This window comes from Heterodontus francisci, chromosome 38, assembly GCF_036365525.1.
Source record: "Heterodontus francisci isolate sHetFra1 chromosome 38, sHetFra1.hap1, whole genome shotgun sequence".
NCBI classification, from domain to species: Eukaryota; Metazoa; Chordata; class Chondrichthyes; order Heterodontiformes; family Heterodontidae; genus Heterodontus; species Heterodontus francisci.
In genome coordinates, this window is record NC_090408.1 from 38,256,934 (window position 1) to 38,284,888 (window position 27,955).

The 27,955-nt window shown below is 44.7% G+C and overlaps 2 protein-coding genes across 3 annotated transcripts in view; one reads left to right on the top strand and one right to left on the bottom strand.

Moving 5' to 3' along the window:
- fem1b (fem-1 homolog b) lies at window positions 1–18,837 on the bottom strand. The gene is made up of 3 exons (XM_068018135.1): window positions 18,162–18,837; window positions 3,924–5,332; window positions 1–228 (listed from the first exon to the last, which is right to left on the bottom strand). The coding sequence occupies exons 1-2, from the start codon at window positions 18,692–18,694 to the stop codon at window positions 3,961–3,963; spliced, it is 1,905 nt and encodes a 634-aa protein (XP_067874236.1). The 5' UTR covers window positions 18,695–18,837; the 3' UTR covers window positions 1–228; window positions 3,924–3,960.
- The window catches only part of LOC137352549 (ceroid-lipofuscinosis neuronal protein 6 homolog), a 23,364-nt gene continuing 13,527 nt past the window's right edge, over window positions 18,119–27,955 (top strand). Inside the window, exons 1-2 of one of the 2 annotated variants that reach the window (XM_068018137.1) lie at window positions 18,119–18,256; window positions 27,299–27,413. In XM_068018137.1, coding sequence (XP_067874238.1) covers window positions 18,228–18,256; window positions 27,299–27,413 — 144 coding nt within the window. In that variant the 5' untranslated portion in view covers window positions 18,119–18,227. Of the gene's footprint in view, window positions 18,257–20,959; window positions 21,431–27,298; window positions 27,414–27,955 lie in introns of those variants that run through there. The other variant, XM_068018136.1, reaches the window with a different exon arrangement.

Below are 27,955 nucleotides of genomic sequence, written 5' to 3' on the forward strand. Positions count from 1 at the left end.
TTGTCTCCTTTTTTTTTCAATGATTTAAAGCCAGCAACACGAGCCAAGAAATCAGTTATGGACTCCAGAATGTGTGCAATGTGGAATTAATCTTAAATCTCAGCCCAACAGCCAAATACTTAGTACACTGAATGTTGATGCACTCGGACTGCTGCTCCACCCTGTGTGAAAGACTTTCACAACCTCGCTCGCCCCTACGTTCCTTCGTGAGCTATGAGCCTTTCATATCTGTGGAACAACAGGAATTTAAAGTCAATAGTGAGATATTCTAGACATGCTAACCAGAGATCTATGTCCTTGAAATTTTGTCATTCCTTAGTTGGTGATACACCCCCGTCTCCCAGTTTCCTTCCCAGACTAGAATATGATTTCAACACCCTGCCACCACCTCATCACGTAAGTGGGTCAGTCTTCACGGAGCCTGTACAGTGCACACTGGTGGGTTGTTCAAACATGAAGGGCATCACAGCCCAGCCTAACCTTGTGCCCTCCTGACATCCAAACAGACAGGGTCAGCACATAAGGTCCAACTACCCCAGAGATTAGGAGGCCAAATGGCACAGCCCCTTCTGCCATCTCAGGGAGATCAACTAACTATGGATAGAGCAGGGATGGAAACGATGGCCTTCTCTCTGTACGTTACACAGTTGCTTTATCGACTGAGCCATTGGGGAAGTTACTGAAGTACTATTTAAGCACTTATTTTTTTCTAAAATAATAGTTCACAAATTGTTTGCACCATCTGTTAAGTTTTTTTGCTGAAGCTAATTACCCACAAAAGCACAATGAAAGGTCAAATCTTATTGCTAATGAAAAAAAAAGGTTTCATTTTCAGGCTTTGCGGGGGTTGAGGGTAGGTGGGGGAGGTTTGAAGATATACTATAAACCCATCCCTGGGATATAATCGATACCAACAGTGAGCCTACCTAAAACCCATAAGTGACAAATATAAATATGAATATAATGAAAGTTGTCAATTTTATAGAGGTTTAATGATGCACTACATTACATTGTGACGTGGTGCTAACTATTGTCCTGTTGCATATCGTGGGTTTAAACTTCATAACAGAAGTAGTCCCAGTCATGTGATTTTATTGAAATAAAATTAAATTATTTCATATAAAGTTACATTATACCATACAAGATATTCTTCATAATTAGTGCTCGAGGTTTCAATGGTCCACAACAGGAGCTCGAGGCCTTGGGTTAAAGACTTTCAGTACAGTCGGTACTGTGCTTACAGCAGTACAGTCCTCCATTTCACACCTTTGCTAGATCTGAGGTCAGTATCAAGCAGGCTATTACAACGGAACTTGAAATCTAAATTCTGAGCAATTTAGAGTGACAATGGGCACCTCTAATAATCCAAATCAATGGACACCAAAAATCACACCACCATTCTGAATTAATTTCATATAAATTAGCAATTTTTAACATCTATGCTTCGAGCTGAAAGAGGCTGTACAATAGATTGGCCAGAATTGGCTGTTAGTAATGTGTCATCACCAGCATTGATAAAAATGAACAAAGCAATACAAAAGCAAGGAATAAGCAAAACAAATTAAAATGGCATTGTACAAGTTTCCCATCTAATAACTATAAAAATGATCTGTGTATTAAATAAACACTGCACCATTTTTGTAGAATGCTAAGAATTTTAATAAACAGAATATCTGCATTTTTTGCATTTCCTCCTTCGATTTCCAAGCATTGATAATGTAGGGGTAACTGAATACTTTTTGCAGTGTTCAGCTCGACGACCGAAACTAATGTTAGTGCAGTGTGACATGCAACAGAAGGTAAATAATGGCAAAACCAACTGGAGAGATCTATGGAACTGTGGGTCCACTGTTGAAAAGACTTCCTAGAAATAGCACTATAATCTGTGACTAAGGACACAAGTGTAACATGTAATTTTTAAAGTTATTTGCAAAGGGAGTAAAATCTGTTTTCAACAAAACCCTCGCAGAGAGTGAAAGGAGTAACTACAGCAAGAATGCCATTCACACGTGGAAATAAACTTTAAAAAGGGCAAAAGTGATCCTAGTTGTTACCATCTTCCTAGCAAGTCTTAATCCCCATCTGTAATTTAGTTATGCTTAATTTCAGGAGTTGAAACTTAACCAGCAATCCCCAAGAATTAAAAAGCATAGGCTGAAACAATTGTTAAATAAGTTCTAATTGAGCATTACATTTTATAGATTAATGCAGGTCGATATTAGGTCTATTGTCCCCTCGTCTCCTGACCATGCTGTATCTTTCCATGGTGCTATGCAGTACCTTCTTACCAAGACTCGTCACGTGTAAGCCTAGACTGAGTGGCTGCAGGGTATTCAGCAAAGGAGGGCACGAGCCAAGTGAGGTCATATCCTCATATGACCTCACACGCAAGTATACTTCCAAGCAATCGGGAATGGGAGCTGATCTCCGATTAGCTCCAGGGCATACAGATCCCAGAATCAGCTGTGCTAGGTACCCATTTGTTTTAAAACATTCCTTAAAGGACCCATGTCCCAATGGTGCTCGATCTGTCGAACATTAACATGACTGCAAGCTGATCTGAAGAGTTATTATTGTGCAGTACCAGTTTTGTTATAGATGGTGTTACAGCAACTCCAATCCATTTATTCACCAAGGTTTTTTTTAGTAAAATGAGGGAAGCACCAGGAAAGAGAGAAAATGTAGCAATCCCTTTTGTGCTCAGCTCACAGGCAGTCTCCCTGAAAATAAAGGGCCTGATATTCTGATAGCATCGTGTCAGGGTTCTAAGCCTGCAGAAGACCTTTGGTTCAAAGTTATTAGCCAGTAAAATATACAGATTGTACAGGAATAGAAGGTGCAACTCTGGAATGCTTGACACAAGAGAGTGTTCGATTTACTGGCAGATCAAGCAGTTGCAGTAACTGCAGTACTTTCCTTCTACAAGGAGTATCAAAGTAGCTTTCTAGAATCTGCGAGGGGTAGTAATCATTTACTTCAAAAGTACAGTACCGATTTTACACTCTGGTATTCTTGACGTTCTCAATAGTCATGTCACTAAATCAATAAAATATTCAATCTTAATGACAACCCTACAAGGGTCAAATCGGAGATTTTCATGCTGTTTTTCACTGGACAGACTAGCAATGCCATTACGGGAGCCAAGTCATAAAAGTTTGCCATTAAAAATAAACTTATGATTTTTAAGTCCTTTGTTTAGAAATGGATCCATTATCTGAATGTAGAAAGCGTTCTGCCAGATAATTAAGCTGGGATTGACATTTACCCAACACAGAGCCAGTCAATATGGGAACATAATACTGCATTAACACTGCATTTCACTATTCAGATTCAGTCATACTGAATTATTCCAACAATCACCATACATTTAACATCTTCAACATCTGTTAAAATATCCCATAAATAGTCAGAATCTGTACGAGCCGAGATTCACTCAGCACAATGTTCACTTTGCAATACAACCAAGATAATGAATAAATGTCAGGAGAGGAAGGTGTGCCCTGTTAAAGTACAAGTCCAAACATCTCATGATACTGTTCAATAAGTGATGTAATCCTCAATCAGCAAGCAATGCTAGAGAGGGAGCTCTTGACTAAAGTCCCTTTACAACCCCACCCCCAGAAAAAGATCTTTTTCATAACGAGATTGATTACCAAGTCTTCAGAAGACACGGGGTTAGGTCTTGACCCAACATACGTTTTAAAAGAAAACTCAATTTTTTTTTTTAAAATCAATTTTTGTAACAAATTTTCAAAAGTTTTGTTTGCTGCTACCTTCCATCATATCAGCCCATTTGATAGAAACGGCATGTGAAGCATCGTATACAATCAGCGCGGTTATAACGTGAGATGGGACAGGGCAGGATAAGAAAACAGCTAAAAAAGAACAGACCAATTCTATAAAGCAATATGTTTTGGACATACCTAGTACCAGTTTGGCAAATTAGGAGTATCTCAAGAGTTAATGAAATTCTACAAACTCTTCCAATGATTGAGGAATCTGGCTTTTGTAACTGATGTTGTGAACTCGCACTGCTCGGGCAGCCAGGCACTTTAGGCTCATCTTCATCTGAGTCTTGAGGAGGATTTCGGACACGCCGGTGGTGCTCTTGTCCAGTGGGGTCTTCTTCTGCTTGTTGGTCATGTCGGCATGGGCACCGGCCTCCACCAGGCTGATGATGATGGCGTGCAGTGTGAGGAAGTCGCTGATGGGCCGGTTGTACTGCACGATGATGTGCAGTGGCCCATTGCCATCCTTGTCCACAGCGTTCATGTCAGCCCCGCAGTCGAGCAACAGCTTGGTGACCTGCGCGCTGGGGAAGCTGCACACGTCGTTGGTGTGGAAGTCGTCCACCGGCGTGCCAGAGTTCACTGCCAGGTGCAGCAGGCTGGAACCCTCTCGGGTCCGGGGATCCAGGTGGATCAGCTTGTAGATCTGCTTGTTGATACGCGCCCGCTCCTCCTCACAACACTGGGTTTTGGTGGAGATGCACACGAGGTACAAAAAGGTAAAAATGTTCGACTCGCAATTGTCCATGGCCGCATGGATGTCCATCTCTGATGCGTCTTTAATCCGAGACAGTCCCCTTTCTATTTCCAGGACGCTGCATTTCAGGACACTCTCTACATCCCGGGGCTTCACCGGCTCGTTTAAGTGTATCATCTGAGAAAAAACCTGAGCAAACCGCAGGAGATCTTTGTGGGTGTTTCGGTTGCCTTTCTGTCGCAAATGCAAGGCGTGGAGCCACAACTTTATGCACTGTTCGAACTCCATGTTGTCCGCATACACGGCTCCCCTATAAATGATGGGGTGTGAAACATCAATGTTGTCAGAACCCAGAATCCGCTCACGGACGATCAGCCCCTCCATGTGGAGTGCATCCCTGTCCTGTCGGATGGCCTCAAGTTCCAGCAGGGTCCTACACTCAGTCCGCCCACTGTAAGCCTCGTTGGAAGGCAGGGTGGCCTTCTCCATTGGGTTGTTGGGATCGCGGTGCCGCTCAAGCATGGCCAGGTACAGATATTGGTAGGTCTTCTCGATGTCGTAGTTCTCCCGGTCGTTGGCGAAGGAGGCACCAAGCAGCTCCAATGCCTCGATCCGGCTCCTCCGGTCGCAGTCCACGTGTGACAGCAGGAGCTCCACCACGTCGGCCTTGCAGCTTTCCGCCGCCACCTTCAAGGGTGTCATCCCGTGGCCATTCACCACCATGGTCGCCCGCCACTTGACCAGCTCCTTCACAATCTCCAGGTGGCCAGCCTCAGCAGCGAAGTGCAGTGCAGTGGCTCCACACTGTGCCTTGGCATTGGGATCTGCACACTGCTCCAACAGGTACCTGAGCAAACAGACAACAGAGACCTTAAGACAAAAGCAAAATACTACGGATGCTGGCAATCTGGAATAAGAACAGAAAACACTGGAAATACATCTGTAGAGAGAAACAAAGTTAACATTTCAGGTTGATGATCTTTTGACAGAACCTTAGAATCACGTACCTCACAACAATACAAAAAAACCCATGCAGATCAGTAGATAAATACATCGACTGATGTGAGGCAGCATCGTACAGTGAAAGATTCCAAGTTAAGTGTAACCTGGGCTGTTAGCTGATCTCAGCTGAGGGAATAATAGGAGCATTATAACTAACCTCAGCAACCAATGGAGGTATAATAGGTAACGTATAAACAAAAGTCAGTATTCTCCCTTCTGGTTCCGATCATGTGATCCCTGCTGGAATGTGATTCCCTTTGTAATGCCCTCCACAGTAAGGATATGATCAGACTCATCTGTGGGTACCCTCTCCAAGGTCATATAATCTGCTGACACTCGCTGCCAAGGCTCACAAATGACCAATAGTCAATGCAGCACGATAGCAGAAGATGAGAATAAATAATATCCAAGAGGAGTAAGACTTCCTCAAGAACAGGGAGGAGGAAGAGAAACCTAGCAAAGAAAACTGGGGTGAGGGGTGAAAGCGAAACAGATTCAAGGCCTAAAAAAAAAAAAACAGAAAATTTGTCAACCCCACTCCACAATGATTTAGCTGAGGAAGAAAATGTTAGATGTCGCAAGCACTGCCTGAAAGTGATAGAAGCAGATTCGGCAGTTAGGTTCAAAAGTGAACTGAATATATGCCTGAAAAGTAAATATTTGCAGGGATATGGAGAAAGAGGGGGGAAATGGATAGTTCTTTCAAAGAGCGAGCATAGGTATGATGGGCCGAATGGCCTCTTTCTGTGCTTTATGATTCGATGAGCTAGACTTTCACACCGCAAATATCCAGGTCCCTCACAGAAATCCTTGCCAATTAGTGAAAACCCGAAAATAAAATCAGAAAATGAGTAAATTAACAACTATACGATAAAAACAGGAAGGTGGTCGTGTGCATGCCTCAAGCACTGGAAACCAGCTGAGCCCTGCAGCAGCAGTTTCAGAACCTCAAGTTATCGATCAGTATACTATAATACGGCTCGATTCTCCACTGATCTGTCACGAGTGATAAATAATTCAATTTGTACTCGATCACAAGACACAATGAACTTTCACAGTTCAGTTGTATGATAACCCCACTCTTTTGTTTGGTTTTTGTTTGGTTTATTTGGTACTGAGAAAAACAAACCAGAAGTTGCCAAGTTTGATCCCTCTGCTGCACTGAGCTAGCTGACTTTTACATTAAATTTGAAAATGATGTCGTTCAATCAGGAACTAGGGTCTTAAATCTAAACAAACTATTAAGGTATGAGGGACAAATTGGCTATGATGGATTGGGAAACTACGTTAAAAGGTATGATGATAGATAGGCAATGGCTAACTGTGAAAGAACTAATATATAGGTTACAACAAAAATACATTCCTTTAATGCACAAAAACCAAGCAAAGAAAATGTTCCAACCGTGGCTAACAAAAGAAATCAAGGATTATATTAGAGCAAAGGAAGGTGTATAAAGTTGCCCATAAAATGGCAAGCCTGAGGTTTGGGAGCATTCAGAATTCTGCAAAGGAGGACCAAGAAAAAGATTAAGAAAGGGGAAATAGAATGAGAATAAACTCGCGAGAAACATAAAACTATAAAAGCTTCTATAGGTATGTAAAAAGGGAAAAAATTAGCAAAGACAAATGCGGGTCCATTACAAGCAGAGTCAGGACAATTTATAGTGGGGGAATAAGGAAATGGCAGAGAAATTAAACAAATACTTCATGTCTGACTTCACGGAGGAAAATACTAAAAACATCCCAGCAAAAAATGGAGAATCAAGGGACTAGTGTAAATGAGGAACTGCAAGATATTATTAGTTTAAAAAAAGTACTAGAGAAATTAATGGGGCTTAAAGTAGATAAATCCCCTGGACCTGATGATCTACATCCCAGAGTTTTGAAAGAGGAGGCTGTAGAGAAAGTAGATGCATTGGTGGTCATCTTTCAAAATTCTATAGACTCTGGAATGGTTCCTGCAGATTGGAAGGTAGCGAATGTAACCACACTATTTAAGAAAGGAGGGAGAGAAAACAGGGAACTACAGACCTGTTAGCCTATCAGTCAAAGGGAAAATGCTAGAATCTATAATAAACAATGTAATGCTGAAAATAAGAGAAGCTTTTTGTCTTGCACTCATCAGGACAATCAAAAGAATAACCAATGTAAGGGAGAACAACTTATACTGCATGAGAAGAGTGCGCTATTTGGTTGGCAAGTGAACACTGATTGGTAGAGGCATTGCCATGGCGAATGCACCAGTTTACAGTGACTGATAGTTAACTGCCAAGCTTTGTTTAAAATTTAAACTAGGCAACTTGACTCTGATTGATCAAGGCATTGCCCTGAGGAATGAACCAGCGAATGGCTGTCACTTATTTTGTTCAGCTGAAACAGGCGCAATGTTTGTACATATTCTGTATGTCTGCAAAGAACAGGGCCCTGTGTATTAATATATGTAGCTTCCAGTACGCGCAAGTGCACCACACTGCAAGCCCTACAATCTTAAATTGGTTGTCAGCGTAATTCTTAGCACACTGAGGATTATTTAGCAAATGTTGTCCAATCACGGAATCACGTCTAATGTTGGATACTGTGTTTTGAGTTTTGCAAGCACGGACTGGCTGGGTACAGCCTGCACCTTTCCCATTTGCGAACAGCAAAAGGGACATGTTGTTTGATACGATCTGCCAGTCTTTGGGACGTACGGCCTATATACCAAGCATCACAGTGGCACTGAAATTCATATATCACATTACTCATTTGTGTGATAGGCAGAACGTCTTTTTGGCTTGACGGCAGCATCCTGTTAGTGGCGAACACCACAGGTGTTGCTGCTGCACAGCAGCAGTATGAAACAGCTAGCTTCATCTGTTGCTCAAATTTTTGTCATACGTTACCTTTCTGGGGTAATCAGAGGTAGACTGAGCACTTTTCAGGCCCGAAAAAGATGGCAGGCCCATAGGTTTGTGCGATATACAGCGAGAAATGATCTGATCAGGGTAGCCATTGTTCCGCAGGATGTCTTTGATTTGCCCTATTTCAGCATCAAGCTTGCATGGTGAGCAAATAGCTCAGGCCCTATTTATGAGGTTGCCGATAAGGCCAATCTTACAGTGCGTGGAACTGTCAGAATCCTAACGCGTGTATTGACCAGTAAAGGTAGGTTTGCAGTAGACCCTGGCAAAGAACCCCTTAACAGATTTAACCACTAGTACAGCGAGGAAAGGGAGCTCATTTGACTGCTCCATTTCAAATGTGAATTTGTGCGCAGGATGGAGCCCATTAAGGCGTGTAAGGAAATGATTGCATGCAGCTGCAGATTCAAATATAGCAAACGCATCATTTCATCTACATATCGGAAATATGCAAGAGGCAGGAGGTTAGGTATCATTCCCTCAAAGACACATTTCTCATGGAACCCAACAAAGGTGTTTGCTAGAGCTCAGCCTAGAGGGGATCCCATGGCAACACCATCTATTTGTGAATATATGGTGTTGGTAAAACTGAACTCGACTGCGCGATTTGCCAAGTTGATAAGTTCAATAAATACCGATTCATGCAGTGGTGGTGGGTCTAGATCGCCATGATATAGTGCTGCAGCACAAATATCTATGGCTTCCTTAAGTGGTACATTGGTGAACAGGCTAGCAATGTCAAATGATCACATGGACACGGCACTGCTATCAATATGCAAGTCCTGTATGGTCTTCGCCAATGTGAAGGAATCCTTCACCGTATATGTGGAGAGCTTGCTCAAAACTGGTTGTAACAATTCGCCCAACCATTTGGCCAATTCATGTTGAGCAGAACCAGTCATAGATAAGATAGGGCGTAGAGGGACATCGCTTGTGTGTGTCTTGGGCAGCCCATACATATGCAGACGCAGCAAGTCGCGAGGACAAACCCCGCCATATACATCACCCGGCAGTTCATTGCTCTTACACAAGTCCAGCAAGTGTTTTTTTTTTTAAGCTTACTTTCGAGCAAGGCTGTCCAGTCATGTTGAGCGGCAGGTCCAACGGATAAGAATTTGGACCCATCTTGAAGAATGGTGTGCATTTTGTTGATATAGTCACACTTGTTAAGGATAACTATTCCCATCCCTTTGTCAGGTTTACTGATGTGTATGTCCAGGTTGATCTGAAGGCCTCTCAACGCTGTCAGACATTCACATTGCATGTGGAAGAATTACGCTAAATTTAAGATGGTCAGTCAGGCTCACAGTGTGGCACATTTTCACGTACTGGAAGCTACATATATTAATACACAGGGCCCTGTTCTTTACAGACAAAGAATATGCACAAACATTACGCCTGTTTCAGCTGAACAAAATAAGTGACAGCCATTCGCTGGTTCATGCCTCAGGGCAATGCCTCGATCAGTCAGAGTCAAGCTGCCTAGTTTAAATTTTAAACAAAGCTTGGCAGTTAACTGTCAATCACTGTAAACTGGTGCATTCACCATGACAATGCCTCTACCAAAGTTCACCTGCCAACCAAATAGCACTTTCTTCTCATGCAGTATAAGTTGTTGTTTTCCCTTACATTGGTTATTCTTGCGAATGCCCTGATGAGTGCAAGACAAAAAGCTTCGATGATGTCTCGATCAGTAATACTCACGTTCTGTACTACTAAAGGACTATTAATAAAGGATGCGATAACAGGACACTTGGAAAATAATGGTAGGATTGGGCAGAGTCAACATGGACTTATGAAAGGGAAATCATGTTTAACAGACCTGTTGGAAGTTTTTTTGAGGATGTAACTAGCAGAACAGATAAGGAGAAATAGTGGATTGGTATATTTAGATTTTCAAAAAGCTTTTGATACGACTAATGGGGTACCGCAAGGATCAGTGCTTGGGCCCCAGCAATACACAATCTAGATCAATGATTTGGATGTGGGGATTAAATGTAATATTTCCAAGTTTGCAGATGACACAAAACGCGGAGGAAGTGAGAGTTGTGAGGAGGATGCAAAGATGCTTCAAGGGGATTTGGAGAGGCTAAACAAGTGGGCAAAAATTTGGCAGATGGAATACAATGTGGAGAAATGTGAGGTTATCCACTTTAGTAGGAAAAACAGAAATAGAGTATTTCTTAAATGGTGAGAGGCTGGGAAGTGTTGAATCTCAAAGGGACTTGGATTCCTTGTTCATGAGTCACTGAAAGCTAACATGCAGGTACAACAAGCAATTAAGAAGGAAAATTGTATGTTGGCCTTCATTACAAGTGGATTTCGAGCAGAGGAGTAAAGATGTCTCACTGCAATTCTATAGAGCCTTGGTGAGACACACCTGGAGTATTTTGTGCAGTTTGGGCCTCCTTATCGAAGGAAAGATATTTGCCACAGGGGTTGTGCAACAAAGGTTCATCAAACTAATTGCTGGGATGGAGGGATTGTCCTATGAGGAAAGATTAAATAGTTTGGGCCTTTATTCTCTGGAGTTTAGAGGTGATCTCATTCAAACATACAAAATTCTTACAAGGCTCGACAGGGTTGATGCAGGAAGGATGATTCCTCTGGCTGGGAGTCCAGAACCAGGGGACACAGTCTCAGAAGAAGGGGCAGGTCATTTAGGACTGAGATGAGGAGGAATTCCTTAACTCAGAGGGTGGTGAATCTTTGGAATTCTCTGCCCCAGAGGGCTGTGGAGGCTCTGTCATTGAGTATGTTCAATACTAAGATCAATAGATTTCCACATATTAAAAACATCAAGGGTTATGGGAATAGTGCAAAAAAATGGTATTGAAATAGATCAGCCATGATCTCACTGAATGGCAGGTGGCTTGAAGAGCTAAATGATGTATTACTGCTCCTATTTCTTATGTTCTTATCTAGATCAACAATTCAGACTCTGGGAGAAGTTAATTATTGAGCAAAACCTCCCAGAAAATGTACGCTGATGTCAGTAGAGGACAGGATCAGGCTAACCTCCTCCAGCCCTACAAGTCTCAGATCTCTGCCTTCCTCCAATTCTGACCTCTAGGGCATCCCCAATTTCCTTCACCATTAACACTGGCGGCTGTACCTTCAGTTGTCTAGGCCCAAGCTCTGGAATTCCCTCCCTAAAACTCTCAGCTGCACATTTCTCCTTCAGGACGTTCCTTAAAACCTACCTGTTTGACCAAACTTCTGGTCACCTGTCCCAATATCGCCTTATGTGGCTCAGGGTCAAATTGTGTCAGAGTCACTCGTGAGGTGTCTTGGGATGTTTCACTCTGTTAAAGGCACTATATGCACACACAAAAACTGTTTATACCACCATGGGCAAAAGTATCCGAGTTACTTACATATGGAGAATGGCCACTAGGTGAAGGGTTGCAGTCAACCAGAACCACAACCCAACAAATCAGAGATACAAGAACAAAAAACAAGTTACTGCACACCACTGTCAGCCACTAATGTTTTTAATTGATTAGCACTGTCGCATTTGATCCCTTTATTTCCAAAATTACAACAGTAATTACACTTTAAAAAGTACTCCATTGGCTGTAAAGCACCACCCATACAATTACAGATTTTGTCTAAACTTGGGCCATGCCCAGAGAGACCGCTTTCAGCTTGGTCACCATGCCGGCGAAGTTAGAAACAGTGCGTCCAGGATGGGAGCAAATTTGGAGAAAAAAAAAGGCATGCATGCAAATGAAGTAAGATATGTATACTAGGGAAGAGTTATCATGCTAACAATAATCTCAGTCCTCCACTCTGCTTCCTGCCAAACTGCTGCTGCATAAGATCCCTGATACATACACCATCTCATCCAACTGGGTCCAGGTAGACTGTCAGTCTGCACTGCTACAACGGCAGCAAGGCAGCAGTTGCGGCAAGGCTCCAAGAGGCTACAAGCCTGTCTAGAAAACCGATGATTTATCTTCATAGAACAAGGGGTGGGGGTGGGAGGGAAACAAAACTAGTTAAATAAAACCCACCTCCAGAAAAGAGTTATTACACAAAGTGCTCCTTCTCTCCCCACCTCCCCATGTAAAATATTCCATTTAAAATAGTTCAAATTATAAATTTGCGCCAATATGGAGAAATGCACAAAGGGAACAACAAATTCAAAACATATGTCTGAGAGTATAACTGCTCTTTACAATGCAGCCCACAACAATCATAGCATCCCTGCTATTACAGTAGTAATCTATGGATCTCCGATTAGACTGTTTAAAATATCTGCCAGGCATTTTTCTCAGGTCACAACTATGAGCAAAATTTTTACTGTACAATTTGACCGTTTACCCAATATAACATTTTAATTCTTTGAAAGAACTTACATTTCTATAGCACCTTTTTACATATGTCAAACACTCCAAAGGGCTTCATATACTAATAAGTTACTTTGAAGTATAGTCAGTCATTGTTGCTATGGAGGCAAACAACAGCCATTTTGCGCACAGCAAGATCTCACACAGCAGTGAGATGAATGACGGATTAATCTATTTTTGACAGTGTTGGTTAAAGGAGGAATGCTGCCCAGGACACCAGGTGAACTCTCTCCTGCTCTTCTCTAAAAAGTATCATGGGATTTTCAAAATGTACTTGGCTTAACATCCCACCCAAAAGACCGTACCTGGTGCACCATGAACCAGTTTACACATACAGATACTGCTGGGCTTCGGGTAGCTCCAACTAACTTACTCATCAGTAGCACTTCTTGGTTTGAATACAGTTTTCACAAAGGTTAACCTAGTTGCATGCAAATCGATCTTCCAAACAGACAGTGTTGACTGTCTGCAAGAGTGACCCTCAAAAGCAACTTCTAGCCTCCGAGAAACAAAAGGATCTTCCCACATGACATTCACCAGTATCACAACCTCTACATACTACAAGGTACAGTAGCCTAAAGAAAAAAAAGGAACTTGCATTTATATAACACTTTTCATACCCTCAACATTCCAAAATGCTATACAGTAAATTAAATTGATTTGCAATGTAGTTGCTATGATTTGTAGGCAAGCCCTGGAGCCAACTGGCACACAGCAAGGTTGCACAATCAACAATGAGAGGTTTTTTCTTGGGGGTGGGTCCAGAACTAGGGGGCACTGTTTTAAAATTAGGAGTCGCCCTTTTAGGAAAGAGATGAGGAAAATTTTTTCTGAGGGTTGTGAGACTTTGGAACTCTCTGCCTCAGAAGGTGGCGGAGACGGGTTCATTGAATATTTTTAAAGGCGGAGGTAGACAGATTCGGTTCCGACAAAGGGTCACTAACCCGAAACGTCAACTCTGCTTCTCTTTCCACAGATGCTGCCAGACCTGCTGAGTGGTTCCAGCATTTCAGATTTCCAGCATCTACAGTATTTTGCTTTTATTGTAGATAGATTCTTGTTCGGCAAGGGAATCAAAGGTTATCAGGGGAAGATGGGAGTGGGAAATTCGGGGCAAACAGATCAACCATGACCTTATAGAATGACAGAGCAGGCTAGAGGGGCCGAATGGCCTACTTCTGCTCCTAATTCGTTTGTATGTATGTATGTATGAGATGAAGGATGATGGATCTGGGCTTTTTTGGTTGAGGCCAATGCTGGCCAGGACTTCTGGAGAACTCACCCACACTTCTTTGAATAGTGCCATGTGATCTTTTATGTTCCTCTGAACAAACAGAGCTGTGGTTCAATACCTTACCTGAAAAACTGTAGTAAATCAGCACTCCCTTAGTACCACACTGAAGTAACAGCCTAAAACAAGAATGCTACCAAGGAGCTAAAGATGGTGTGTAAAAATAGTATGCCAGTTTGCACAGACGTTATTATACTGCAAACTCCAGACACAAAATCAATAATGAGAAAAACTAAATGGACAAACACTTAACAACTGCAGAAATCTCCTGGCCAAACAATTAAACGGAGTGAACTCATTTTTCTATTTAAAGACTTTTCTGCCTTAGATGGATGTCTCCACATTTCAGAAAAGATTGTTTTATACCACATAATGCACAACTGCATAAAAAAATAGTGGCATCCTTAACGCGACTGAGAGATCTGATAGATTGAAAAAAAACAATAAGTAGAACAAAAACAGAAGCAAAGGAGACCAGATAAATGCACAACTGCTTGGGAGGTTTAATTAATTTACAGCTAGACTACCCTGGATGTTTCAGTGTCTTTATTACTGCAATATTAGTATTTATTTCAGTGTCAATGAAAACCAAGGTTCTCCAAACTCACTGGCTGCTCAAGGTTTAAACATAAGTGCTGACTTGGAAGCAATGCAATTTTATGAAAATAATTAGCGAAGCATATAATCACACAATATTCGGCTAACAAGCAAAAACCTCACCCCACTTGGCGCACTGTTTTCAAATCCAACTTCTCCCCAGTGTATGGACTAGCTCGTTAATTCAAAATCGTTCTTTTGCATGAAAAAAAGTGTATTACAGAGTCTTACAAAGTAAGCAACTTAATTAGAACTGCATTTATCTTTCCTGAGCTTGCAAAAAAATCAGCCGCTATGTCAAATTAAATGACTTCTGAATTAAGAGGCCATTTTATATGGTGGATAGAGGCGGGGCTGATCACCTGCAAACAGAGGTTATGGGTAGATTTAAGAAAGGTGTTCAAAATTATGAGTAATTAGGGAGAAACGGTTTCCGGTGACCGAAGGGTCAGTAACCGGAGGTCACAGATTTAAGGTAATAGCAAATGAACCAGAAAGGAAATGGGTATACAACTTTTACACAGCAAGTTAGGATGGTCTGGAATGCACTGCCTGAAAGGCAAGCAGATTCAATAGTATCTTTTAAAAGGGAATTGGATAAATATTAAAAGGGAAAACCTTTGCAGAACTACGGGGAAAGAACGGGGAGTGTGGGACTAATTGGCTAGCTCTTTCAAAGAGCTGGCACAGGCAAGATGGACCAAACGGCCTTCCTCTGTGCTTTGTGATTCTACGATTTTATCAATAAAACATCTCATTCAGAACCATATGCCAAGGCTGGATACTGTGTATTTATACAAAGACCAAATGACGTCTAAATGCAAGTAATACTCATCATTCAAGGGAAGCATCACCAATATAACTGGCCCATCCAAAATTAAAAATTTGAGTATAGCATTAAAATGTGATTTTTCACTGTCGATAGAACAGAACATGTTCCGTGGAGGGCTTCTGGTAAAACGGTGGAAACTGATGTTCCAAGGACACTCGGACTTATAAAACCTTGGAACAGGGCAATCAGTTGGAGCATTCCTTCCTGTGCACCCTGGACTTGTGTATGGTATCTTTTGCTAGCAACAGGGCAGATTGACCAAGAGCTCCTCGCAAATCTGCGCCCTGGATGACCAAGGTTAAGGAGCTTGGGAGAAAAGTGCAGCCAAACTTTGGGAAGCAGTCAACCTCAAGTAAAACAATCCACTTGCCTTGGCTGCAAAATAAACATCTGGTCTGCATGTTAGCGAAAAGCTCAAATAAATATATAAAAGCTATAGCTCTGTGCAACACTCTCCATCCCCAGTGGTGCCAGGGAGGATCCCAGATTATAGGAATTGCCACTAGAGACATTTGGTCTCACTGCTTGGCAGTATGGGCTGCCATTGTGTGTTTGGACAGAAGCACAGAGCAAGGAAATGCAGCGTCCAACAGCAAATTGCACAGGAATTCTCTTGGCGTTGGGGGAGAATTCCCGAGAGTGGCTCAAGGGGCCAGAATTAGATGAGTCCAGATATCTTGGAGGGTTGTGGTATTGGAGATTACAGAGACAGGGAGGGATTTGAAAATAAGGGGAGAATTTTTACTGAAATCATTGTTTAAGGCAACAGTTTATTTACTGCAGAAGCAGCAAGTTGCTGAAAATACGGAATATCTAAAAATGGCATCTATCCAAATCCAAACACTGACCCAACAGGATGGCACAATGCTAGAAATCACTTCGATAACCTTCACAAAGTCTGTGGATAGTTTGGATAGCTTTTAACTGCACTGTGTCTGTCCATGATATGTTTGAGTATAAATGTGCACATGTGAATATCTTATTTCACTGTGACCTCAGCATTTATATACACAAACTTCAACTGCTGATCAATGCTATTTTAACACCAGCATTAACCTATTTGTGAAGAGACCAAGGCTAGATGAACATAGTAAATCAGAAATATTCACAGTTCCTAGCCCTGCCCCCTCCCTACTCCTCCACCTCCCCATCCACCTCTGCAGACCCCTCAATGGGCCACATAACTATTTCTAGTCCTCTGTTCAGCCCCCTCCCCACTGCACACAGCCCCCTCCTCCAGCCCAACCCTCCCCACACGCACTCCATCCTCACCCCACAAAACCCACCAACGCCCACTCCCCCTCCCCACAATCTCACACACAGCCCAACCCCCAACAACCTTGCCCAACCAACAACCCTTCCCTCAACCACCCCTCTCCTGCCCCCACTACAACCCCCACAACCTGTCCACTGCCCCCCTCCCCCCCCCACAAACCCTTCCCTCCACCTTACTCCTCCCACCCACACACCTACCCCTCCCCTTAACCCCCCCCCACCCGCATGCCTCAAAATCTTCCCCTCTCCCACCCCACCCCCAAAACCACGCACAAACCCCTCCCTCCTCCCCAACAACCCCGTTTCTCCTACCACCCACCACCCCTGCGCCGCCATATCCCCTTCCTCCATCATTCCCCTGCACAACCTCACCCCACCAAATCCCCCACTCCTGCACCTAACATCTCCCCCGACCATCCCCCCAACCCATCCCCCTCCCAAGCCCTGCCCTCCAAAATTTACCCCTTCACTCAACACCTCCCCCCCAACACCTGCACTCCTCCCAGCCCTTCCCCTCAAACCCTACCCCCTCCCCCAAAACCTACCCCTGCCCTCCCTAGCCCCTCCCGCTTCCCTTCCCCACAACGCGAGACAGCTGCAAAAAAAAAATTAAAAAGACACGGGTCCGGGTCGGGTTTTAGTTATATACCCGGGCCAGGCTTTACCAGCTCTGCCTCCTCCAACCCCCCCTCCCAACTCCACCCCCCTGCCTGCCCCCCACCCTCCCTCTGCCTCCACCCAACCCCCCCTCCCTCCCTCTGCCTCCACCCACCTCCCTCCCTCTGCCTCCACCCACCTCCCTCCCTCCGCCTCCACCCACCCCCCCTCCCTCCCTCCGCCTCCACCCACCTCCCTCCCTCCCTCCGCCTCCACCCACCTCCCTCCCTCCCTCCCTCCGCCTCCATCCACCCACCTCCCTCCCTCCCTCCGCCTCCACCCACCTCCCCCCCTCCCTCCCTCCGCCTCCACCCACCTCCCCCCCTCCCTCCCTCCGCCTCCACCCACCCCCCCCTCCCTCCCTCCGCCTCCTCCCACCCCCCCCTCCCTCCCTCCGCCTCCTCCCTCCGCCTCCACCCCCCCTCCCTCCTCTGCCTCCTCCCTCCGCCTCCACCCCCCCTCCCTCCCTCTGCCTCCACCCACCCCCTCCCTCCCTCTGCCTCCACCCACCCCCTCCCTCCCTCTGCCTCCACCCACCCCCTCCCTCCCTCTGCCTCCACCCACCCCCTCCACACCACCATATCCCCTTCCCCATCATTCCCCTGCACAACCCCACCCCCCAAGCCACCCACTCCTGCTCCTCCCCCGACCATCCCAACCCATCCCCCTCCTCTCAACCCCTGCCCTCCAAATCTCAGCCCTTCACTCAACCCCTCCCCCCCCCAACACCTGCACTCCTCCCATCCCTCCCCAGGTGGATACGGAGTTACCTGACCACCTCGCTGTGCCCCTTGTAGGCGGCGATCATCAGGCAGGTGTTGTCGTACTTGTTGGCGATGCGGATGTCGGCGCGGTTCTCCACCAGGTAGCGGACAATGTCCAGGCGGCCGTCGAAGCAGGCGGCGCGGAGCGGGGTGGAGTTGGTGGCCGTGGTGTGGTTGACGTTGGCGCCGTTGGCGACCAGCAGCCGGACCACGTCCAGGTGTCCGGCGCCGGCCGCGCACCACAGCGCCGTGGCCCCGTCAATCACGTAGCCGTCGAAGCGGACGGTGCCGGTCTGCTCGGTCTGCACCCGGTAATGTTCCAGCAGCAGCCGCACCACTTTGCTGTGGCCGTTGCGGGCGGCGGCGATCAGCGGGGTGGCCCTCTGCCCCACGCCGCCGGGCCCACCACCCGGCTCCGGGCTCACCTGCGCCAGCAGCCGGCGGCTCTCGGCCTCCGAGCGGTTGAGCAGCAGCGCGGCCAGCGTCAGCACCCGGCCCTCGCTCGCCGCCTTGTACACATAGGCCGCCAGCGACTCCATCTGTCACCGGCCGCTGTCCTCATCTCCCCGCCGTTTGCCGCCTCAGGCCGAGGCCGGCGCCCGCCATCCCGCCCTGCGCCCGATTTTAACCTTTCCCGCTTGCTTCCGTCCCGCTCCTCACCGCCGGTGCACCGTCTCTAACCTTCCCCATGGCACTTCCGGAAGGTGGGTGTGTAACACTCAGTCGGTTCCGGGCGGGACAAACCTGCACTCAAAACATCGTCCCTTCTGCCCATCTATTTCCTTCCTTTCCCCTGCAGCCTTGCCAACTCTGGTTGCGACATATTCCTGGAGGAATCATCACACGACCTCCTGTCTAGTCAGATTCTCTATTCCACTTCTATAATATTGTTATAAAGAAACAAAAAATGTTCAAAGTGAATGAAAAATAAACACATTTTAATAATCCTGTGATTTTTCTCCCTCTGACTGCATCCAGGACATTAATTTTTAATTCCAGGAGACACCAAGACAATCCTGGAGGGTTGGCAACCCCTCTTCCCCTACAAATGCTGACTAATATAATATAAATAAAATAAAAACAAGAAATGCTGGAATCACTCAGCAGGTCTGACAGCATCTGTGGAAAGAGAAGCAGAGTTAACGTTTCGGGTCAGTGACCCTTCATCGGAACAGGGTCACTGACCCGAAACGTTAACTCTGCTTCTCTTTCCACAGATGCTGTCAGACCTGCTGAGTGATTCCAGCATTTCTTGTTTTTATTTCAGATTTCCAGCATCCGCAGTATTTTGCTTTTATTTTAGTGCTGACTAATGCTGGTGTACCAATTCCTCCCACTCCCCTGCCCTTTCCTCATAGATCTGCAAATGCTTTCTCACCCCATAATCCACAACAGCCACGAACATGGTGAGAAACAACCGATACCCATGCAGTTACCACTCTGCCTCCACGTATCCTGATCACAAGAGTGATGCTTTCTCTGCAACCATTGAGGTATGCAAAATGAAAACTCCTGCAAAAATCAGTCACCGAGAGCAACTGTCAATCAATTCTGAAGTCATACAGTTATACAGCGCAGAAACCGTCCCTTCGGCCCATCGTGTCTGTGCCGGCCATACAGCACCTAACTATCCTAATCCCATATTCCTGCACTTGGCCCATAGCCTTGTATGCTAGGGTGTTTCAAGTGCTCATCTAAATACTTCTTAAATGTTATGAGGGTTCCTGCCTCCACCACCTCTTCAGGCAGTGTGTTCCAGATTCCAACCACCCTCTGGGTGAAAAAAAGTTTCCTCAAATCCCCCCTAAACCTCCTGCCCCTTACCTTAAATCTATGCCCCCATGGTTCTTGACCCATCCGCTAAGGAGAAAAGTTTCTTCCTATCTAACGTATCAATGCCCCTCATAATCTTGTACACCTCAATCGTGTCCCTCCTCCGCCTTGTCTGCTCCAAGGAAAACAACCCTAGCCTTTTCAGTCTCTCTTCAATTCTGGGCAGAACTTAACTATTGTGCCCTCAACAAACCTTCCGGTTTGTTCTGCTTCACCTTACCCACCCATCCTCAGCATGAGCTCTCTCCCATCAACTTATGCACAGCTGCAGAGGCAGCAACCACCTTTCAATATCCAGTTACCTCACCAAAATGAGTGTCAGGAACTGTGCACGGCCAACAACTCAATGTCAGGTGTGACACTTGGCCCCCATTTCCTGAAAGTGTGGGATCGTTGGACAAATGCCAATTCCCCCAGGAAGATATAGTCCAATGTGTGGGAGACATGACAAGGAGTGTCAGCAAACTATTTGACCAGAAAAGGCATTATAGCTGAGCACGATCTAGTGCTCACTTGATGTCCAATAGAAGTCATTGAATAATCATCCAGGAAAGGCAATTGAAAGAATTAAATGGTGACCCGATTACTTACAAAGTGAACAGCCTGAATAGGACAAGGGGACACCAGTTCAAACTTGTAGAGGACTGATCAAACAACCCTCTGATTTTGAAATTCTCATCCTTGTTTTCAAATCCCTCCATGGCCTCGCTCCTCCCTATGGCTGTAACTTCCTCCAGCCCCACAACACTTGCTTTGCACTTATTTAATTCTGGCCTCTTCTACATCCCCCATTTTCATTGCTTTTGAATTCCCAACCTCTCGCCGCTCCTTAAAAACCTACCTGTTTGACCAGCCTTTTGGCTATCTGCCCTAAAATCGCCTTATGTGCCCCCGTGTCTAATATTGTTTTAATACACACCTGTGAAGTGCCTTGGGACGTTGTGTTATGTTAAAGGCGCTACGTAAATGCACGTTGTTGTTGCTGTAGAACTGATAGGATTTAGGGCGCTAATAGCGGAGCGACGGAGAGGGTTCGCTCTGTAATGTAACAAGCCGCAGGCTTTCTTTTGTTGCATTTTAAAACCCTTCCTAAAGTGGGAAGAGGAGACGAGTGGTCTAAATGAGAACAGTGATGGATACAACATTACACGGGATCCGGAGCTGCCCTGCTCTTGCTGTTTAAGTTGCCAGTCAGTTTCAGTCTGGCTGCATTGTCCTCAGTCACATGTACATGTGGGTTACTGGCTCGGGGTTTTCATCTGATCATGTAGCGGGGGAAGAGAGAGAGAGAGAGAGAAGAGCAAAATTAAACCTTTGTTACTACAAGGTGCCTTCTACACTCAGAAACAAAGCAGAAGATCGGAAAGGGACAGACACACACAGGCAACCAACATGCGGAAGCGACAACAATCTCCTCTACAAACTCCCTTCTTCCTCCCCAGGTTTGGCCACTGTGTTTAATTTTGTTTCCGTGTTGCTTTTCTTTCTTTTAAAGGGAACAAGGGAGTCGAGCGAGGAAACCAGCAGCCGTCCGCCAAGAGACCCAACCCACTTGCGGGCCCCTCAACTCGCAACAATTTTTATTTATTTCAGTTTTTAAGAGCCGTTCACAAGATTGACTCCAGCAATATAGCTGCTCCCCATCTCCTCGTTGGCACAGGCACGACCAGCTGCTTGGGGTGAGACAGACTTGCATTTATATGGCGCCTTTCACAACCTCCCAGATGTCCCAAAGAGCTTTACAGCCAATGAAATAATTTTGAACTGTTCAATTGTAGGAAATGCCAGAGTCAGTTTGTGCACAGCAAGCTCCCACAAACAGCAATCTGACAATGATCAGATAATCTTTTTTGTGATGTTGATTGAGTGATAAATAGTGGCCAGGATACTGGGGAAAATCTCCCTGCTCTTCAAAATAGGTACCACGGAATCTTTTATCCACCTGAGAGGGCAGATGGGACCTCAATTTAATATCTCACCCGAGAGGCAGCACCTTCAACAGTGCAGTACTGAGGGAGAGTGTCAGCCTAGATTGTGTGCTGAAGTCCTGGAGTGGGACTTGAACCAACCTACAACCGTCTGACTCCGAGGTGAGAATGCTACCCACCAAGCCATGGCTGACAATGTTTAAGCCTTGGTCGAGGGTTAAATTTTGCTCCACAACCAGACCAGTGGGAACTTCTTATTTTACCCACACTGGCAGTAGCAGTTTGGTTCAGAAATGGGATTTAATTCTGTTTTTCTGATCTGTTCTATCATAAAAATCTGTCGGAATTTTTCCGCTTGCATTCTCAATCTGCTACATCCCTAGTCTGATAGGAAGGGGAATAATGATGTCGAGAATAAAATTGTTTTTAGCTGACTGCTTTTCCGCAAGATGTGAGGGCTGAAATTGGTCTTCAAAAGCTGTGAGTGGGTGATAACGGATCCATCGTTCGAAAAGAAAATTGTGCAGGGCACAATATGCACTGTTAATTCGTTATCATTCATTTAGCACTTTCACCCCAGACCAATCTTGCCACCACTGACACTTCACAGCCCTGCTCACTCTCTCAGTATGTGAGACCTATGTGGCTGTTATTTATGTGGGAGCCTAGACAGTCAGCATCTATCGGCTATTCAACTGTGGGTGCCGTCACAGAAAATGCCAGAAATCAGAAATAAAAACAAAAAAAATTGTGGAAATACACAACCGTGTCACTCAGCATCTCGGGAGAAATGAGAATGACACAGACTGTTTTCACTTTCAGATACGGACAAACCTAAAGTGTATTTCCAGCGTTTTCTGATCTTATTTCTTGTCTTCACTCTGCTGGACATTTTCTGCTTTTAGAAACTGGGGTATACCCCTTGTCGATTTCTATTTATGTTAATCGAAGCTGTTATAAAAGTATTACTTCCGTCAGTTTTCCACTAAGTTTGCTCATCATAATTCAATTTGCTTTTCCAGCAAAAACCTAGCCAACTGGCACTCACCTGCATCAGTGCTCATTTTGTGCCCCGCAAGTGGTTTAACAGCCACTTAACTACTCAAGTAGCATCCAAGGACATTAATCCCACTCTAGACTGTGGGAAATGGAAGCAAAAATAAACAGGCCAGTTTAATCAGACAACTCTGCTGTGATAAAAACGAAGCTTTCCTCACTTGTGGTGTAATATTTTATTTCTCTGTCTTGGTCACGGTACATATAGGGTTAAAATTGGTTCCTGCCAGCTGATTTTTTACTGAGTAAACGTTATAGTTGGATAATACCAGTGGCATGAACACACGTATGTGGGCATGTTCCTTTTCTATTAAACAGAGGACTTTCTGCTCTAATGTCTGTTGAATGCAGAGTCGTTTACATCAAGCAGTGTCCTGGCAGCACAAAGTGTTAATTTCCAGCGATCACGGATAATACAAAGTCGCTGGGAATATTCATCATGTGTGATCGATGCCTGATTTTTTTTTTTTGCAAGGGTGGAGGGGTAGTGGGCTTGACAGCTATGTTTTGGGGTGAAAACGTGGCCTATATTTCTTCATAGTCCCTTTGATGGGCAGTTCAGGGGCCAGGACCATCCAATTGGGGGTTTTTATTGGCTGTCTGAGCTCAGCTCTCCAGCCGGGGGGGGGTGTCGGAGACATGCGGCTATTCAGAGCTTTGTAGTAGCATTTTGCCAAGTAAGGTGAGAAACCCTGTTATAAGAATCAACTGCATATTGAGGGTTAGCATGGAGAAGTTATCTTTATTGCTTTGAAATTTTGAAGAGAATAGTAAAGTTTGTAACTACTTTTTAATGCCTGTTAAATACATTTGTCTGTTGGTTTATAGCCAAAGCTACAGTCTAGTAAGAATGTACATTCTTTTGCCTACACATGGTAGTATTAATATATCCCATAAGCCAGAGTATAATGATTTCTGTGTTCGACACCTGCATCTCATTACATAGATCTTAGTTCATTGGGAATGTATGGACCACTAAAAGAAATGGCCGATGACACTGAACCTTAGGTGACTATTATAAAGATGCCAAAAAAAGAACAATGCCCATTTCCTGATTTTTACAGGGCTTATTTCTAAATCCACAATATTAGTATTTAATTATATGTGTTTAGTCAACCTCCTGAGTTTGAAATAGAGACTTTTAAAAGCATGAGGGCAATGGGAAAACAGCAGAGGAGTGGGACTAATTGGATGGTTCTTTCAAAGAGCTAGCATTGGCTTGATGGGCCGAATGGCCTCCTGTGTTGTATGATTCTATGATCGGAAACAGAGTAAACAACAACATGTTTTTTTAAATGATCTGCTTATGTAGTTTGTATTGAATATTATATTTAAATTAATTTCTTAGTTAGTTCTGCTGCCACCTTATATGGATTTTAAACATCCAAACCCTTAGAATTTTAATTTCCTATTCGAGAAAACAAACTTTATAACGGAGCAGTGCACTGGCTGCTTTTTCAATTCTTACTGCATTGCCAGGCAACGGGACTGTTTGAAAGGTCGGCTGGATGCTCTGCAGCTGGGCAGCCTTCGCCCATCAGAAAGAAAGACTTGCATTTCTATAGCACCTTTCACAACTTCAGCACGTCCCAACGTGCTTTACAGCCAATGAAGTACTTTCGAAGTGTTGTAATGTAGGAAACGCAGCAGCCAATTTGCGCACAACAAGCTCCCTGGGGAAAACTCCTCTGCTCTTCAAAATAGTGTCATGGGATCTTTTACATCCACCTGAGAGGGCAGACTGAGCCTGTGTCTATAACAAACGTTCCATTGTAAAAACAGATTATACCTGTTTCTGTCACAGACAGTAACTAATTTTATAATGTCTGCACTACAGAATAATGATGGGTGTAAAAATATTTCAAACTATTCGATATAGATACCATCCAGGACAAAGCAGCCTGTTTGATTGGCAGCCCATCCACCACCTTAAATATTCACTTCCCTCCACCACTGACACACACTGGCTGCAGAGTGTTTTACCTACAGGATACACTGCAGCATCTTGCCAATGCTACTTCAACAGCATCTCCCAAATGCACAACTCCACCACCTAGGAGTATAAAGGCAGCAGATACATGGGAACACCATCACCTCCAAGTTCCCCTCCAAGTCACACACCATTCCAGACGTGAAAATATATCACTGCCCCTTCATCATCACCGAGTCAAAATCCAGGAACTCCCTCCCTAACAGCACCAAGGGAGCACCTGCACCACATATACTGCAGCGGATCAAGAAGACGACTCACCATCACCCACGCTGACCCCGCTGAGATCAGCCACTGACCAAAGTTCCACCCACAGTGAATTTACCTCCTTGGTCATTGGGGGAAATGGAAGAGTCCAGAAACCAGTGGTACCAAAACCCCAGGGTTGGACATCAAGTCCTTCACAAATGGGTAAAACTCACTGTTATTATTTATAACTCCTGTACAGCTTATTAATAGATAAAAACTTAAATGCCACCTACTTACAGTGAGTGCCCAGGGTCAGAAAACGTGACAGGAATGATAATGACTTAACCTTTATGATGTAAGCAGTAGTGATGAGATCGTGCCATGTGGTTAAAAAAATGGAGACAGATTCTTACCCTAGTGTTTATTACTGAAAAATAGATGCCTGTTTACTCCCTTCCTCCCCTGAAGGCTGTGACTGTTGTTGAGGTGCAGTCCCACAGGTCCTTGGAGTGCTTTGTCCATGTGGCCAGTCTTTATATGAGCCTAGACAGTGAGTTTTAGCAGTGATGCAGCTAGGTTTGGCCAACTTGGTAGAAGGGGACCGAGCAGTGCATTGGGGAGTGCCAAGATACTTTGACCAAAGGCTGAGATGGACTTGCCAGCCGAAGCTGGAGACCAGAGCTGTTCCTGGGAGCGAAATGAAGACAGTCCTTTAAAGCTGCGCTGGATGACCTCAAAATGAATGGTGGGTCATGACCCCTCCCCCCCACACCTGACATCCTCTGGCTCTGCCACTGAGTGTTGGCAGAGCCTTCAGTCAATCCCATTCCTGTTCTAGCCCAACCTGTGCATCCATACGCTCTTGCAGCAATGGCTTAGATCCTAATGTTTATGTCCTGCTTGAGATTAATTAACTCAGCGTGAAAAAAGGATGGAACTAGGAAACTTCTGATCTGTATGGATTAGTAGTCGGGTGATTTATATAGGTAGCAACACCTGAGATTTAACTCAGACTTTTATAACTAATATCAGAACAAGTGTATAGATTACTGAGTGGCCACAGTACTTGAGGAACAGTTTAACTAAACTAAGTGAGACTAACGGATAAATGTGCATTTTTCATGGTACAAATGGACATTGGATTCTTCTGAAATCTAGGACAGGGCAGCACAGTGGTTAGCACCGCAGCCTCACAGCTCCAGTGACCCGGGTTCAGCTCTGGGTATTGCCTGTGTGGAGTTTGCAAATTCTCCCTGTGACAGTGTGGGTTTCTGCCGGGTGCTCTGGTTTTCACCCACAGCCAAAGACTTGCAGGTTGATAGGTAAATTGGCCATTGTAAATTGCCCCTAGTGTAGGTAAGTGGTAGGAGAATTGTGGGGATGTCGTAGAGAATATGGGGTTAATGTAGGATTAGTATAAATGCGTGGCTGATGGTCAGCACAGACCCGGTGGGCCAAAGGGCCTGTTTCAGTGCTGTGTCTCTAAATAAAAGATTTATAATTTGTTTTGATGTCTAAAGGTTTGCAAACTCCACATCCCCTTAAACTCACCACAGCCCATAGGCTGAGATTGGTGATCATTTGAATTTGTTAGAGTGCAGCCAGTTCTCTTGCCCTTTGTCCAAATAGTATTAATATTTTATTTCTAAGTATGTATTGACTTCCCTGTAGAAAGCTATTGCCGATACTGTTTCCACCACTGTTATTTATAGGGCAGTCCACACCCTAACAACCTTCTGTGTAAATAGGTTTCCCCTAAACACACCTTTATTCAGATTAATGTCACTTCTAAAAGACACCACTGTGAAATCCCAGCCTAGATTATGTGCTCAGGTTGCTGGAGTGGGACTTGAACCTTTCAACCCAGAGGTGAGAGCATTGCTGGCTAAGCCACAGTCAACACCTCTACTCCTTTTAAAGTTTTACTGTTTTAGTATTTCATGTCCTCTCATTATTCCTCCTCCCAAAATGGATCACCTCACATTTCTACATGTGAGATTTTACCGGACTTAGACACAAGTGATGTTAGAGTCTCAGGAGGTTTGGGGGGAAGCACCTCTCAATTATATTTAAATAGAGGAAGCAGGAGGTAGTTTTTAGAGGATGTGTTTAACTCAGAGTAAGTTGCATTGTCCTTTGACTCGTAGGAATGTAGGAAGCGAGCCGGAGAACCTGGATAAAAAGCCTCAGTTTCACCTGGATCTTTGGTTTTATTTCACGGTGCAAAACTGGATCCTGGATTTTGGTCGTCCAATTGCGATGGTGAGTCATGAAGTGGCAAATTGTATGAACTAATTGGAAACAAGGGGTCAGGGTTCACACTCCCAGTCACGACCCAGTGACCCCAGGCTGGGGCTCTTTTTTCTAGAAAAAAGAAGGCTGAGGGGTGACTAGATAGAAGTCTTTAAAATTGATAGGGGTAGACGCAGAGAAGTTGTTTCCACTTGTGGGGGGAGACCAGAACTCGGGGGCCATAAATATAATCACTGATAAATCCAATAGGGATTACAGGAAAAACTTCTTTACCCAGAGTGTGATTAGAATGTGGAACTCCACTAGAATTGGGTGAGGTGAACAGTATAGATGCATTTCAGAGGAAGCTCAGTAACATGTGGGAGAAAGAAATAGAAGGATATGCTGTTAGGGTGAGATGAGGGGTAGGAGGAGGCTCGTGCATAGCATTAACACTGGCATAGAACAGTTGGGCCCATGTTAGTATGCAGGTACAGCAAGTGATTAGGAAGGCAAATGGAATGTTGGCGTTTAAATACAAGGAGTATAGCAAATCAAGCCAATGAGCTGAG